At 56.1% G+C, this 13,713-nt stretch overlaps 1 protein-coding gene across 1 annotated transcript; it reads left to right on the top strand.

The window, feature by feature from the left end:
- Positions 1-3,640: 3,640 nt before the first annotated feature.
- NXPH3 (neurexophilin 3) lies at positions 3,641-8,753 on the top strand. Its single transcript, XM_084749959.1, has 2 exons — positions 3,641-4,770; positions 7,105-8,753. The coding sequence occupies exons 1-2, from the start codon at positions 4,717-4,719 to the stop codon at positions 7,810-7,812; spliced, it is 762 nt and encodes a 253-aa protein (XP_084606085.1). The 5' UTR covers positions 3,641-4,716; the 3' UTR covers positions 7,813-8,753.
- Positions 8,754-13,713: the final 4,960 nt, after the last annotated feature.

Genomic DNA, 13,713 nt, shown 5'->3' with positions numbered 1-13,713 from the left:
TTTTCAAACAGCCAGGAACTCTTACCTCCCACTCACAGGCTGAGAGCAAATCAGGGGCCCACTGTGCTGTTTTGCTGGGGCTGCACTGGGGAGGCAGGAAGAGAGCAACAGACACAGGATTCTTCCAGAAGCAAGCAAGAGCACGAGGAGGTGACCAGCAAATGCTGGGCCAGGAGCATCTGGGTGCAAAAGGATGACAGGGGTTGGGGGTGGGGTGGGGTGGGGTGGCTTGGCAGTTCCAGGTCTTGGCCACTAAAGCCTCTCTCTCTCTTCATTGAGTACCTACTGTGTGCAAGGGGGTGGTATGGAAAGGACATGAGGCATACAGAGATGTGGCCCCTAAGTGACAAGCTATGCCTTGGGGCTCACCATCTATACGCTGCCATGAGGCTTGTACACAGAGTGTACTCTGTCTATATGGCCTGTCTCTTGACTCTTTGCTGGAGGTCTTTCAGTGCACCCAGGGGTCACTTTTCTCTCTCCCGTCATATTCTTTTGTGCTGTGGCTCAGCCCTCCCCCCTTAATATTCCTCACCACAGAGCTTTCCCTTTCTTTCTTTCTTTCTTTCTTTCTTTCTTTTTTCTTTCCTTTCAGACAGGGTTTTACCGTGTAGATCAGGCTGGCCTCAAACTCATACAGCTTTGCCAGCCTCACCCTCCCAAGTGTTGGGGTCAAAGGCAAACGCCAACCACACCCAGTCTTCCTTCTCACCTGAGATATGGTCTCAGGTGTCCCAGGCCTGCTTCATAGTCACTATGTATGGGCTGGAGAGACAGCTCAGTGGTTAAGACAAGGGGCTGAGTCAGGCGGGGTGGCATCTGCCTTTGATCCCAGCACTGAAGAGGCTGAGGCAGCAGGATCTCTGAGAGTTTGAGGCTGGCCTCATCTGCATAGGGAGTTCCAAGTCAGCCATGGCTATATTGTGAAACACTGTTTGCCACCCCCACCCCCTCAAAAAAAAATCACACACACAAAACAAAACTAGCAAAAAGAAGGGCACTGACTGCCCTTCCAGAGGACCCAAGTTTGATTCCCAGCATCCACACAGCAGCTTACAGCTGTCTGTAATTCCAGGCCATCCAATGCCCTCTTCTGGCCTCTACAGGCACTAGGCAAGCAGGTGGTGCACAGACATATATGTAGGTAAATATGCACATAAAATAAAAACAATCTCCAAAACCACTATGTAGCTGAGGGCAGCCTTGAACATCTGGTCCTCCTGGCTCCACCTCCCCAGCGCTGGAATTACAGATGTATCCACCACGCCTTGTTTCTGGGGTGCTTGAGGTAGAACCCAGGGCTTTGTGAACATTGGGCAAGCACGCTGTCAACAGAGTTCCATCCGGACTTTTAGAGAGGGAGAGGTGGGCGCGAGGACTTGTAGAACTGTACAGTACTGGGTGTCCCATTCCCCTGGGGCCTGCACAGTTGGCGGCTGTCACATCGTCCTGCTTGGCACACTCAACTGAGAGAGTTCCTGCCCCTTCAGCTTCCAGAATGGGCCCCATGGCCCACTTCGATCCTAATGGCCCGCTCTGCTCATGAGCACCTGGGATTTTTTTTCTTCCTTTGCCTACTTTTGAAATGTCAGCCTGCCTAGGGCTCTTCCTCCTGTGCCTACAACTTCTGCAGCACCCTCCACACCCCATGACAGACTTTCTGGTGCCTTTGGAAGGCCAAAGGCAACATAGAGAGACACATCACAATCAAAGCTGAACCCCCCCTCCCCGGAACCCCAAGTCCACCGTGCAGCCGGTCACACAAAGCAGGGCCACTTGCCTGGTACCCTCACATCCCTCCCTGCATCCTGGGCATTAGCCAAAGCCTGGCCAGGTTTTAGTTTTCCAGTTTTGCCAGCGAGTGATGTCTTCAGGCCCCCAACCCTGCTCTGCTGATTTCTTTCCCTTCTCCACCCCAAGCCCTGCTCCCCCCCCCCCCCCCGCCCCTTTTTCTAGTGAATTCTCTAAAAGCTGTCCAAAATGCAAGCTGGTCTGTAGCCAGTCCCTTAAAGGCCTTTCAGGGTTCCCCATAAACATAAATGTTCCAGACCCCCTCAGCTGACATGTAAGCTCACCGCCCCCCCCCCATTATGATGGCTGATCCCTGTCTCACCTCTTCCTCTGGAGGAGGCATCCCCAGAACAGCAAGTTGCCTCCACACCTAGCCTCCCTGCATCCTTAGCCAGAAGTAGCCCTTGTTGAACTCCTGGATGCCCTGACCTTCCTGCCCCTCCCCCACCCTTCCTGGTGCATCCTCAAGGCCTTATGGGGACTGTGTCATTGCACTCACCACCCCGTGAGTTATAATGCTCTATGATTTACACACACACACACACACACACACACACACACACACACACACACACAGGGCAAGGAGATCCTTGAGGGCAGGAATGGTGTCCCATTCATCTCCGTAGCTCAGGCTCTGGCCTGGAGCCTGCCTGGCACGGAGGACAGGCTCCACCAGTGGCTGATGGATGAAAGAAAGCAGAGAAGAAACTTGAAGGAAGTGGGGGCCAGGAGTGTCCACGAAGGGAGCGAGGGCAAGCGTGGCAGGAGGAATAGCCAGAGCAGAGCAGATGTGTGGGAAGTGCAAAAGCGAGCCCTCCCGTTTTCTGCACTCCCACGGGGTGCCAGTGTCCAACCATGGTGCCCACACAGGTTTGCACCGTGAGCCTTCTCCTCTTCTCCAAACGACAGGTCAGAAAACTGGCCTCAGAGCATGGAAGCATAACCCACCCAAGGTCACACGGCGAGTGGGGGTCCTGGAGTGGAATCCAACAGTGTCTGGCCCGAAAAACCTTACTTCTCCAGGGCCACACGGCTCTCCTGGGGGCAGGACTTGGAATGGGCAAGGAGTAGGCTTGCTACGCCTCTGCCTAGCTGAGAGCTGGAACTAGCTGCCCACGCTCAGACCAACAGCATCTTCCTCCCAGCTGGACCAAAGGCTCCAAGGCCACACAAAAACTCACCTGTTTCTTCTCCCCTCCCCCCTTCCCCCTCCCCTTTAGGAATCTTTGAACACACACACACACACACACACACACACACACACACACACACACACACACACACACACACACGGAAAGTACAGGGCATCCAGGAGACAGGGAACCCATCCAGGCTACCTCCTTCTGCAGTCTCTCCCTCTTTGCACTTGGCCCAGGCTGATATTAAGATTCATCTGTATTCTTTGCACAGCTTCTGGCAGATGGTGGGGGAGGAGGCTGGGTGTGAGCTGGGGGCTGCAGCCAGGGACCACACTGGATCTCAGAGGGCCACAGGCTGAGAGTGCGGAGAACTTCCCCCAGGCCCAGCCTAGGCTGCTGGCCAATGCAGATGCCTCCAAGGGGGTCCTAGGATTTGACCTTTTCGGTTTTTTCCTAAAGACTAAAGGAGTTCTGGAGAGCTAGGAAGGAGGTCTAGCCACCGAGCGTGGTGGGAGCTATGAAGAGTGGTCCTGCACCTTTGGGCTCTCTTTCTTGCCCTGTTGATTTGAAGAGACCAGAGCAACCTGGGACCTCCACTGGGGTGGGGCCCTTCTCAACCCGGTGAGCACCTGTGTCATATGGGATACGAAGGGAAGAACGGAAGGGCATGCTCTGAGCGGCTTTGTGCATCCCATTCACTTCTGTGTGTCTCAGGAGGCAAACCCTTACCCCGAACCCCAGAATGCAGCCTGGTCCTAGTCTTTTCAGGCCAGCGCCTCCACCAAATGCTTCATAATGCTTGCTCTGAGGTCCTGGGGTCATCGAAGAAGAAAAGGAACGGGCGTGCTAAGAAAAGGGATGCAAGCTAGACACTTAGAAGAACTTCCATCTGCACCTTCGTCAAGTCTTGCAGGAATCGGCACCTATGGTCCTTGGGTCCTTAAAAATGGGTTTGGGCAGAATTGTCTTTCTAAATTCCAGGACTCCTAGGGGTGGGGGGGGGGGTAGGTAGGGCGACAGTCTCCTTGTGCCGCTACAGAAAAGAAGGCGAGCAGCCAGAAGGGCGGAAAAGCTAGTGCCCTCACCCGCAGTCTCTCCCCTCCTCTCCCAGAGTTCCTCCGCCCTTCTCCTGTCCCCTACGCTGGAAAATCTGTGTCCCAGGTCCCCAAGCTGCGGGCCGGCAGGGGAGGAGTTAACTCCGGAGGTACCGACTGGGCTCACCGTACCTGCCGCCGCCGCCGCCGCCGCCAGTGGGAGGGACGAGGAAGCGGGAGCCGCCTGGGCGCCAGGAGCGCTCCAGTCTGGCGGGGCGCAGCGCGGGGAGCGGGTGGCCGCGGCTCGGCGTGGCCCGGGGCGTCCGCCAGGGGGCGCGCCGCGACGGGGCGGGAGGGGCCGTCTGGTCTGGGGAATTAGCACCGGGGACGGGCGCGCGCGCAGGTCCCAGCACATCTGGGCAAGAGCAGAGCCTCTGGAAGCGAGCGGGGCGCCGAGCGCCTGTCTAGAGCAGCAGAGCCACCGCGCAACCCGAGCCCCTTCAAGACGCTCCGGGCGCACATCTGGGACCTGGAGAAGGGACCGCGCGGCACGCAGCTGGACGCGGGGAGGGGGCGGCGGCTGCACAGCTGGACCGAAGGGGGCGGGGTCGGTCCCAAGGTAGGGCTGAGGGGAGGGCCGCTAGCCACCAGAGACCGGAGCATGGGACAGCGCGCCTGAAGGAGCAGTCCCGGGAGGAGGGGGCCTGGGACCCCAAAAGGAAAAGAGAGACGGGCGAGAGCAGAGGAGGAAGATGCAACTGACCCGCTGCTGCTTCGTGTTCCTAGTGCAAGGCAGCCTCTATCTGGTGAGTGGTCCGCGGGGAGAGGCGCAGGGCGGGGGCCAGAGAATGGGGAGAGCGCGGGAAGCTGCAGAGCCCTGAAACTTTCTCCCTTCCCCCCTGGCATCCCGGGGATGCGGGCGAACGCTAGAGGCTAGGGGAGAGGGCGGGTCCGAGGCCAGAGGCCGGACGAGAAGGGTTAATAGGGGCGGGGAGGAGGGTGCTAGGCTGGCCCACCCACTCCGCGGCTGATGGCGGGAGGTGCGAGTGACACTAGGGAAAAGGCCCCCCCTTGCTGAGTCGCCAAGGATTACCCGACCTCTCGTAGCATCCCAGGACGCGCGGAACGGGGGTGGGGCAGGTGACCTGCCCGGTCCGGGGACGCGGGCTTATCTTCTGACCTCTGGGGCCCAGAGAACCCCGAACTGTGGGCCCTGGCGCGCCAAGCCCGAGAGGACTGGGGGCGGCCCCCGCGTCCCTGCCTCCCGCCGTCCCTCCCGCTCCCTCCCTCCTCGCCTGTTGTTTTCCTCGCCTCTCCCGGCTGCGCGCAGCCCGAGCCCCATAGGACCTGGGCAGGCGGCTCCCGCCCCAGGCGCTCACAGCAGCTAAGCTGAGCGCCCAGAACCGGCTCCCCCGCGGCCCAGGATGCCCTGGAACCCCACCCGAGACCCTAGCCCAGAGCTTAACTCCCCGGCGAACCGTGCCCGCTACCCCACATCTGCCCCAACCCCAATCCTGTCCTGGAGAAAAGCCTCAGCACCATTGGAACTGCCCCCTTACTCAAAATAATTTCCATTGACAGCAACCCTCCTACCCCCCAGTCCACTGTTGGGGGAGGAAGCCTTCCTTGCTTGGCCCTTACCTGTGGCCCTGTTTGCTCTTTAGCTATTGACTATCTCAACCTCAACGTTCAATTAAATCCTAGAGCCAAGTATGCACAGGTGGGCAGCCTTGAACCCAGCTCCCTTCCTGCCTATCCTGTCTCTGGGGGCACTGGGGGACCTGGAAGGCAGGACCAGCGTTGACCAGCTTGGCCACTCCACATAGTGATAGGCACAGCCAAGGACAGAGCAAGAGGCATTAAAAACTAAACCCGTTTTCGAGCCTCCCATCCCATCTCCTTGGGAATCCCTCAGCCCCACCCATGTCATCATCAGTCCAGATGTTGTAGCTGTCCCCTCACTGGTAACATAGACACACTGGGAAGAAGTGAGTTTCAGAAACAGAGCAAAACACACATCCAAGCCATTGAAACCAGGGAGCCAGGTAACCTCCCTGTCGTCCTGCTGAGCCCTGCTGGTTCTTTCCACTCTCCTGCAGGAAGTCTCCCTAAGGTGTGGCCTGTCACCATAGCTGAGTCTTCAGAGGCCAGACAAGCCCTAGCAGAGTTTGACAGGATACCCCAGGTGGAAACAGGGCTTTGGTAAAAAGTCTTTTGTAAAGGTACATCTGGTCACGAGGCGGGACTGTGCCTCCTGATGGGAGGGCTGACACTTGTGGCCTGTGTGTCTTGTGGTGATGTAACCTGCAAGTCCTGATGTCCTCACCTGTGAAATGGGACTCACAAGAACTGGTCCCTCATCGTGCAAGTGCCGTCTTGACATGTCATCACGTGTTCCCCAGAGAAGGCTTTTGATTCCACAAGGCTGGCCGTCCTGGGTGTGGCATTCACGCCTGGTCTCTTAGCTTTAGCAAACCCGAAACCAACCTGGTACCTGACCAGGACTCTCACTGCATTCTGGGTTCTTATTTTATGGTTTGTAGGTTGTCTTTGCCTCCAAGGGCAGCAGGTATCCTAGGCTAGGAATGAGATCTCAGCCAGCAGACTATAATGTCTTCAAAAGGCATGAGATGTGCGTGCATGTGCATATGTGTGTGTGTGTGTGTGTGTGTGTGTGTGTGTGTGTGTGTGTGTCTGCCAACAGAAGGACACTCCTAAGATAAGGATGGGGCTCCCCAAATAACTTGCAACTCCCCAACTCCAGGTGAAGGACTCTTGGAGGACAGAAATGCTGCCACCCTGGCATCTGGGGCATTTCAAGGGTCAAAACTCTACCACCCCCTTAGACTGGGCTTCCTGCAAGATTAGAAGCTGAGGGCCTATCGGGAGAGTAGAGCTGTGTGACTCAGGTACCCTGGTCCACGAACAGCAGCCAGAGGCAGGGTGGTAAAGAAAGGACATGGAGGTAACTGAAGTATCAGAACACCAGAGTGGGTCATGAGAGAGCCAGGGTGTACACTTGACACCACCCCACCACCACCAGGGAACAAACCGGAGCCCTGCCCCCAGTCTACAAGACCTCAAATCTCCTGGGTCCTCTGGGGACAAAGCTCTAATTCTCTTGCCATATCCCTCCATAGGTCATCTGTGGCCAAGATGATAGTCCCCCTGGCTCAGAGGACACTGAGCACGATGACCACGAGAGCCAACCTCGGCCTAGGGTGCCTCGGAAGCAGCGAGGTCACATCTCACCTAAGTCCCGCCCCTTGGCCAACTCCACCCTCCTAGGGCTGCTGGCCCCACCTGGGGAGGCTTGGGGTGTCCTTAGGCAGCCCCCCAACCGCCCCAAGCAAAGTCCCCTACCCTCGACCAAGGTGAAAAAAATATTTGGATGGGGCGATTTCTACTCCAACATCAAGACGGTGGCCCTGAACCTGCTGGTCACAGGGAAGATCGTGGACCACGGTAACGGGACCTTCAGCGTCCACTTCCGCCACAACGCCACTGGCCAGGGTAACATCTCTATCAGCCTTGTGCCCCCCAGCAAGGCTGTGGAGTTCCACCAGGAGCAGCAGATCTTCATCGAAGCCAAGGCCTCCAAGATCTTCAACTGCCGGATGGAGTGGGAGAAGGTAGAACGGGGCCGCAGAACCTCGCTCTGTACCCACGACCCAGCCAAGATCTGTTCCCGAGACCACGCTCAGAGCTCTGCCACCTGGAGCTGCTCCCAGCCCTTCAAAGTCGTCTGCGTCTATATTGCCTTCTACAGCACGGACTATCGGCTGGTGCAGAAGGTGTGCCCAGATTACAACTACCACAGCGATACCCCCTACTACCCATCTGGGTGACCTGGATGGGCCGCAGAGGTCTGTGCAGGAGGCCGGCTGTCTGGACACTGGGCAGGGAAAGGGATGGGTCTCAGCAAGGGAGCGGGTGGAGAGGACAAGAAGCCAGGTGGGCCAGGGTTAGATCTCAGGTGCTGGCCCCAACCTGAGGTTAGAATGCGTTCGTCATGGAAGAGGAGAACTAGGCCCTGAGCAGCCTTCCGGGCCTTTCCCTTTGATCCAAAGCCCGATGCTGGGCCCTGAGGCCCCTGGGCAAGCAGGCTAGGCGACCCCAGATCAAGCCCCGGAGAAGACCTTAACCCTTGGCTCTCTCTCCTTGTGGGTCAGAAAGAGAACAGCACAAAGTTGAGTCCAACTGTGTAAAGCCGGATAGACAACTTCAGATAGATGGCTCAGTGGCTTCCCCCACGGGGGGGGGGCTGCCAATGGGCAGCCCCAACCCCTTTCCTGCACTGAGGCTGAAGTGGAGACCTCATCCCCACCCTCAGGTCTTTGATGTCATGACTACCTGTCACCAGCTGGGCCACCCCTTTCCAAAATCCCCCCTCTCTCCCCAGCACTTCCGCCCTGCTGTCGCCCTCTTGCTGATGGCACGCCATCCTGTCCTTCAGCTGAGATGGGACTATTAGGTCCTCTTAGCATGAAGAGCACGAAGCAGAAGCCCGCCTGTACTGTGTGCCCGTCCTTTGCCCCAAACCCTTGCGGAAAGTGCTCCCTCAAACAGCCAGCTCTTCATGTCAGACAGGGGCATTCTGGAATAGGGACGGGTCGGGGTCTCCTTCGCTGGGCCATGGGGCTCTCAGTAGAGTGGGGCGCAGGAGGCTGGACTGTGTGACCACGCTGGAACTGTGCCCTAGTGTTGTCTGTGGGGTGGGGGGGAGGGGTGGGAAGTCTTGTGAAAGTGGCCCGTCACTGTCACTTCTGTGTGCAGAGTCTTGTCCTTGGAGCAGGGAATAAAGCTTTCCCAGGGCACTGTATTCTGAGTGATCCATGGGAGAGAGACCACAGGGCCCCTGGTCTGGCTAGCGTTTTCCAAATGGAGCCCAAAGCTGCAGAACTCCTGGAGCTGTGGGGGGTAGGGGGGTGTGGGGGGGGTCACTGGAGCTTTTGGGCCTGCCCTCTCTGATACTTTTTGCTGGCACAAACACACACTTGTGGGGCTGGGCATGGCACCAGCCATGGGACAGCTTGTGGGTAAGAGCCAGCAAGGGAGGTATGGACCTCTCTCATCTTCCTTCTCAGGCCCTCACTGAATTACCATCTCTGGCCCTGTAGGGGGCAGTGGTAGGTGCCCAGTGGTGTGCCAACTCTAATCAAGTTCGGCTCACTGGACTCTTTCTTTTTCTTCCTCTGTGGCCTGTAGCACTTGCACCCATGAGAGTCACCCTGAGGGCCCTCAGGGTCCTACCTAACTCGGCGGGAGTGGGTAGGGCCCAAGGAGCTGTGTCTGGGACCCGGGCCTTGGTAGATGCTGACACACTTTGAACACTGCCTGATGACCTCTAAGCAAACTTGGCTCTGGCGGCCGGAGGATGAAGAGCGGCCTGTAGGCTCTCTCCCTCCGGCTGTGATTCCCATCTGCCTCTTGGGAGAGAAGGTACAGGCTGAGGTGGCACAGGGACAAACGGGACATGAGAGTAGCCACTTCTTCCTCCAGCTGGAGGCAGCACCAGAATAAACGGATGCCCAGGCAAGGCTCCTTGACTCTGTGGGGCTCCGTGAAGGAAGGCCGGGGAGCCTCCGCCATGACGTGCCCTCTGGAGGTCAGTCTAGGTCTGCTCTTGAAAGGTCCCCCAGGGTCCCTTTGGGAAGCGTAGCCATAATAAGGAGAGTCCTAGAGTGAGGGCCAATGGCCTGACCACTTGCAGGCTTTGTTTCTCTGCCCACTAGCTCTAAGCCCAGACGGTCCACACGTACACACCGCACGCAGCACACAGACACCTGCTTGTAGCCCCCTCTATATGTGAAATGACCTAGAAGGCAAGATGGGGGCGAGAGCTGGGAGGGGGGGCGCTCACCCTCTGTACTGGTGATTAGAGCTGTACTAGAGATTAAAGCTGGAGCTTGGGCTTGCCTCCTTCCAGTGCCCTACCTCCACCAAGAAAAACCTTGGCGGCTGCAACTGGAGGGTTCTCCCACCTGTGCCTCTCGTCAGACACTGTCCCAAGGCACCTGTAGGGTCTGGTGGAAGACGGAGAAAGGGCGAGGTACCTGCCCCCCACCCCACCCCATCCCCACCCCTGTGTGAAACGCTGAACTCTAGCAGAGGATGGGGCCACTCTGACCTCCCCCTCCCACTCCTCATCTCCTGTGGAGAGCCAGCTGCTGCCGACAGCTGGAGGGCCCCGGCCTTTCTGGCACACGGTGCTGCCTGCACAGGGGGTGGGCCCATTTTAATAACTTCATTTCACCCTCCTGCACACTCTGCCTCCTTTTCTCGGCCTAGCTGCCTTCCCCAGCAACCAGGCTGTTCTCAATTCAGATTTGGCTAACAAATATCTTCCCAAATCCCAATTCCTTGGAGGAGCCCTCTGGTCTCTCAGTCTTTTCAGATAGTTCATGAGCAAGCCCCTCCCCCCCCTTGATCCTCACAAGGGTAGCAGACCTACTTCCCTGAAGGAGAGAAGTACCCACTTCTGCCCTTCTGAGCAAGAGCTATGGCAGCCTCTGTAGAGACGGACCTCGGGTGCCACAAGGCACCCTGACCTCTCTCTCTCTCTGGCCTTTGGAAAGACTAGTTCCAAAGAAACTAGACAGGGGACTAGTTCTTCTTGAAGGATCCCTCCAAGGAAAGGTCAAGATCCTATGTCACATCAACCCTTTGACCTCCCCATAGCATCTTGAAGGCCAGCCTGCACCCTTGCTTGGGGACCTGCTTCTGGTCTGTTCTGCCCTCCACCCACTAGGTAGGGATCTTGTCTCTCTAATCGTGTGTAGGCCCTGAAGCAAGCCTACCAGATGGCTCATTGAGGACATGGCTTGTATCTCCCCGTTAGAGTCTGGGGTGGAGGAGGGTAACACCTGGAGCTAGGGGGCTGTACCTTTCTCCTGAACACTGTTTGAGGAGGAGTTGGGTGGCACTTCAGACTGAGGTAAAGGCTGTACCTCCCTCATCAGATTAGTGTCTTGCTGAGGGCAAGAACTGTACTGTGGATGAAAGATGACCACTCTTTTCTGAACGCCAGGATTGCCTAGCGTTGCTTTGCTCTTCAGCCATGCACACAGGTGCCACCTGGCTTCCGCAGTCCCATCTGTCCTGCAGCAACGGTCTCTAACCTGTGAGCTAGTAGAGGTGCCAACCGTCAGCAGAGCCCAGTCAGTCCTCCTCCTGGTGAAGCTTAAGGCAAAACTGAATGGGTTCTGTCCCTCCTCCCTCTCTCTTTCCCCAGATGAGCAAGCGGGAACTGAGTCACCACCCCCCCTTCCCCATTCTTGGCAGGAATGCTGATGACCTTGGCGGCAGACTCCTGTGGCGAGAGAGGCCCATTGCTCAGAGATGCGCAAGGTGGGTGGGTGGAGAGGGAAGCTGGAGGAAGGGGCTTGCGGAGGTGAGGTGGGGGGTGGAGGAAGCTGAAGGTCATCGGGTGATGGGGACTTGGATCATCGAGTGGGCATTTGCAATAGCTTGAGGGAAACTCAGTGGAGCAGTTACTCTGAGGTGGGAGGCATCCAATATCACGGCTGGGAGTGGGAGAGAGAAATGTTACTTCCGAAGACTCGAAGTCCTGCGGTGCCCCCACCCCCACCCCCGGCTGGTGAACCAGGGGCTGGGGGTGACAGGTGACAAGAGACACACCATCAGCCCCACCAGGCAGAGGCAAGGTGGGGTGGGGGCGGAACCTGCCAATTACGGGAAGTCCTGGAGTGGCAGCTGACAATATCTCCAAGGTACAAATGACCACCCACCGGGGCCTACTTTCTGGTTTTGCCAGGGACTTTGTTTCCTGTTGGCCTGTCTAAAAGGTCTAAAAGTTGATCCAATAAGTGGAGTCAAGGGTGCCGAGCCTAAGGCTTCTCAGTTCATTATCTCAGAGACACCTGGCTAGGTGTCCCAAGGAGCGTGTTAATCCCCCCCTGACCCATGGAGGCTTCCAGGGAAATGGCAGCAGGATGTGCAGGGAACTCAAGATGGTCTCCATTATGGGATGGATTATCCGATCTTGGACCAAGGACCATCTCCAAATGCCTCTTTACTTGAGGGTTTTTTGTTGTCTTGTTGTTTGTTTGTTTGTTTTGTTTTGTTTGTTTTCAGACAGGGTTTCTCTGTGTAGCCCTGGCTGTCCTGAAACTAGCTCTGTAGGCCAGGCTGGCCTCAAACTCACAGAGATCCACCTGCCTCTGCCTCCAGAGTGCTAGGATTAAAAGTGTGCACCACCCTGCACCCCCTTGGCTTGAATATTTTGAGACAAGGTCTTACTTTGTAACTTGGCTGGCCTTGAACTTGATAAGTAGAGCAGACTGGCCTCAAACTCACAGAGATCCATCTGCTTCTGCCTCCTGAGAGCTGGGAACAAAGGTGTGCACCACCTCACTCAGTGAGCCTCCTTATCTGAAAAGGTGAAAAGTCGCCGGGCGTGGTGGTTCACGCCTGCCTTTAATCCAGAGGCAGGTAGATCTCTGTGAGTTCGAGGCCAGCCTGGTCTACAAAGCTAGTCTAGGACAGCCAAGGCTACACAGAAAGACCCTGTCTTGGGGGTGGGGTGGGGGGGAGAAAGAAAGAAAAAGAAAAGAAAAGGTGAAAAGTCTCCCTACCGTAGTGCATTGTTGGTGATATTGTTGGCCCAGGGTCGGAGGGTGAGATGTGGATTCCTATTCTAGCTCTGCCACACGATGCCTATGGCAGAAATGGCTGACTGTCTCATAATATATACAACGGCTAATCTGCATTGACAGCTTGACTGGGTTTAGAATGGTGTAGGGGCCACACCTATACTATTGTACAGTGTCTACAACGGTGTTTCCAGAGAGGTTTACTGAAGGAGGACGCTTGCCCCTGGATGTGAGAAGGATCATCCTATGGGCTGGGGTCCTAGACTGAATAGAAAAAAAAAACACCAGCTGCCGCCGCATCACTGATGTCATCTCTTCCCTGCCATTGTGGACTGTGTCTCTTCAAACTGTGAGCCAAAACAAACGAACAAACCCTTCCTTCATCTTGATTAGTTTTTGTTGTTATTACAGGAACAAGACACCTAAAAAATACACTATCCATTTCCCCAGTTGCCAGTTGAGCACACAGCTACCTGACATAGTCCTATATTTCTTGCCCCCCCACCCCCACCCTGCACCCCTGCCTTCTACATGTGGCCGCGTGACTGAGATCTGGCCAGTGACCCTTAGGTCAAGTGATTATACAGTAAGTTTCAGGCATCTTTTTTTTTAATATTTATTCATTATTTACACAGTATTCTCCTCACATGTATGTGCCTGCCCACCACAAGAAGGCATCAGATCTCATTACAGGTGGTTGTAAGCCACCATGTGGTTACTGGGAATTGAACTCAGGGCCTTCGGAAGAGCAGCCAGTGCTCTTAACCTCTAAGCCATCTCTCCAGCCCCCAAGTTTCAGGCATCTTAAGATAGAGTTGTTCACTCTTTGTTCATTGTCCCTTATCCATCCAGACATCTGGAAAATGTGGACACTAGCCATAGCTACCATTAGACTATAGCGTAAGTGCTCACACAGAAGTGGGTGAGTGCAAATCAGATGAAGACATGGTCTCTGTGAGCCCTAAGAAAAATGAAATTCTCACCATCTTTTTGTTTTGTTTTGTTTTGTTTTGTTTCGAGACAGGCTTTCTATGTGTAGCCTTGGCTGTCCTAGACTCGCTTTGTAGACCAGGCTGGCCTTGAACTCACAATGATTCGCCTGTCTCTGCCTCCCAAGTGCTGGCATTTAAGGTG

The sequence above is a fragment of the Acomys minous genome, assembly GCF_964271855.1.
Source record: "Acomys minous genome assembly, chromosome: 12".
NCBI classification, from domain to species: domain Eukaryota; kingdom Metazoa; phylum Chordata; class Mammalia; order Rodentia; family Muridae; genus Acomys; species Acomys minous.
This window is presented reverse-complemented; position numbering and strand designations above follow the sequence as displayed.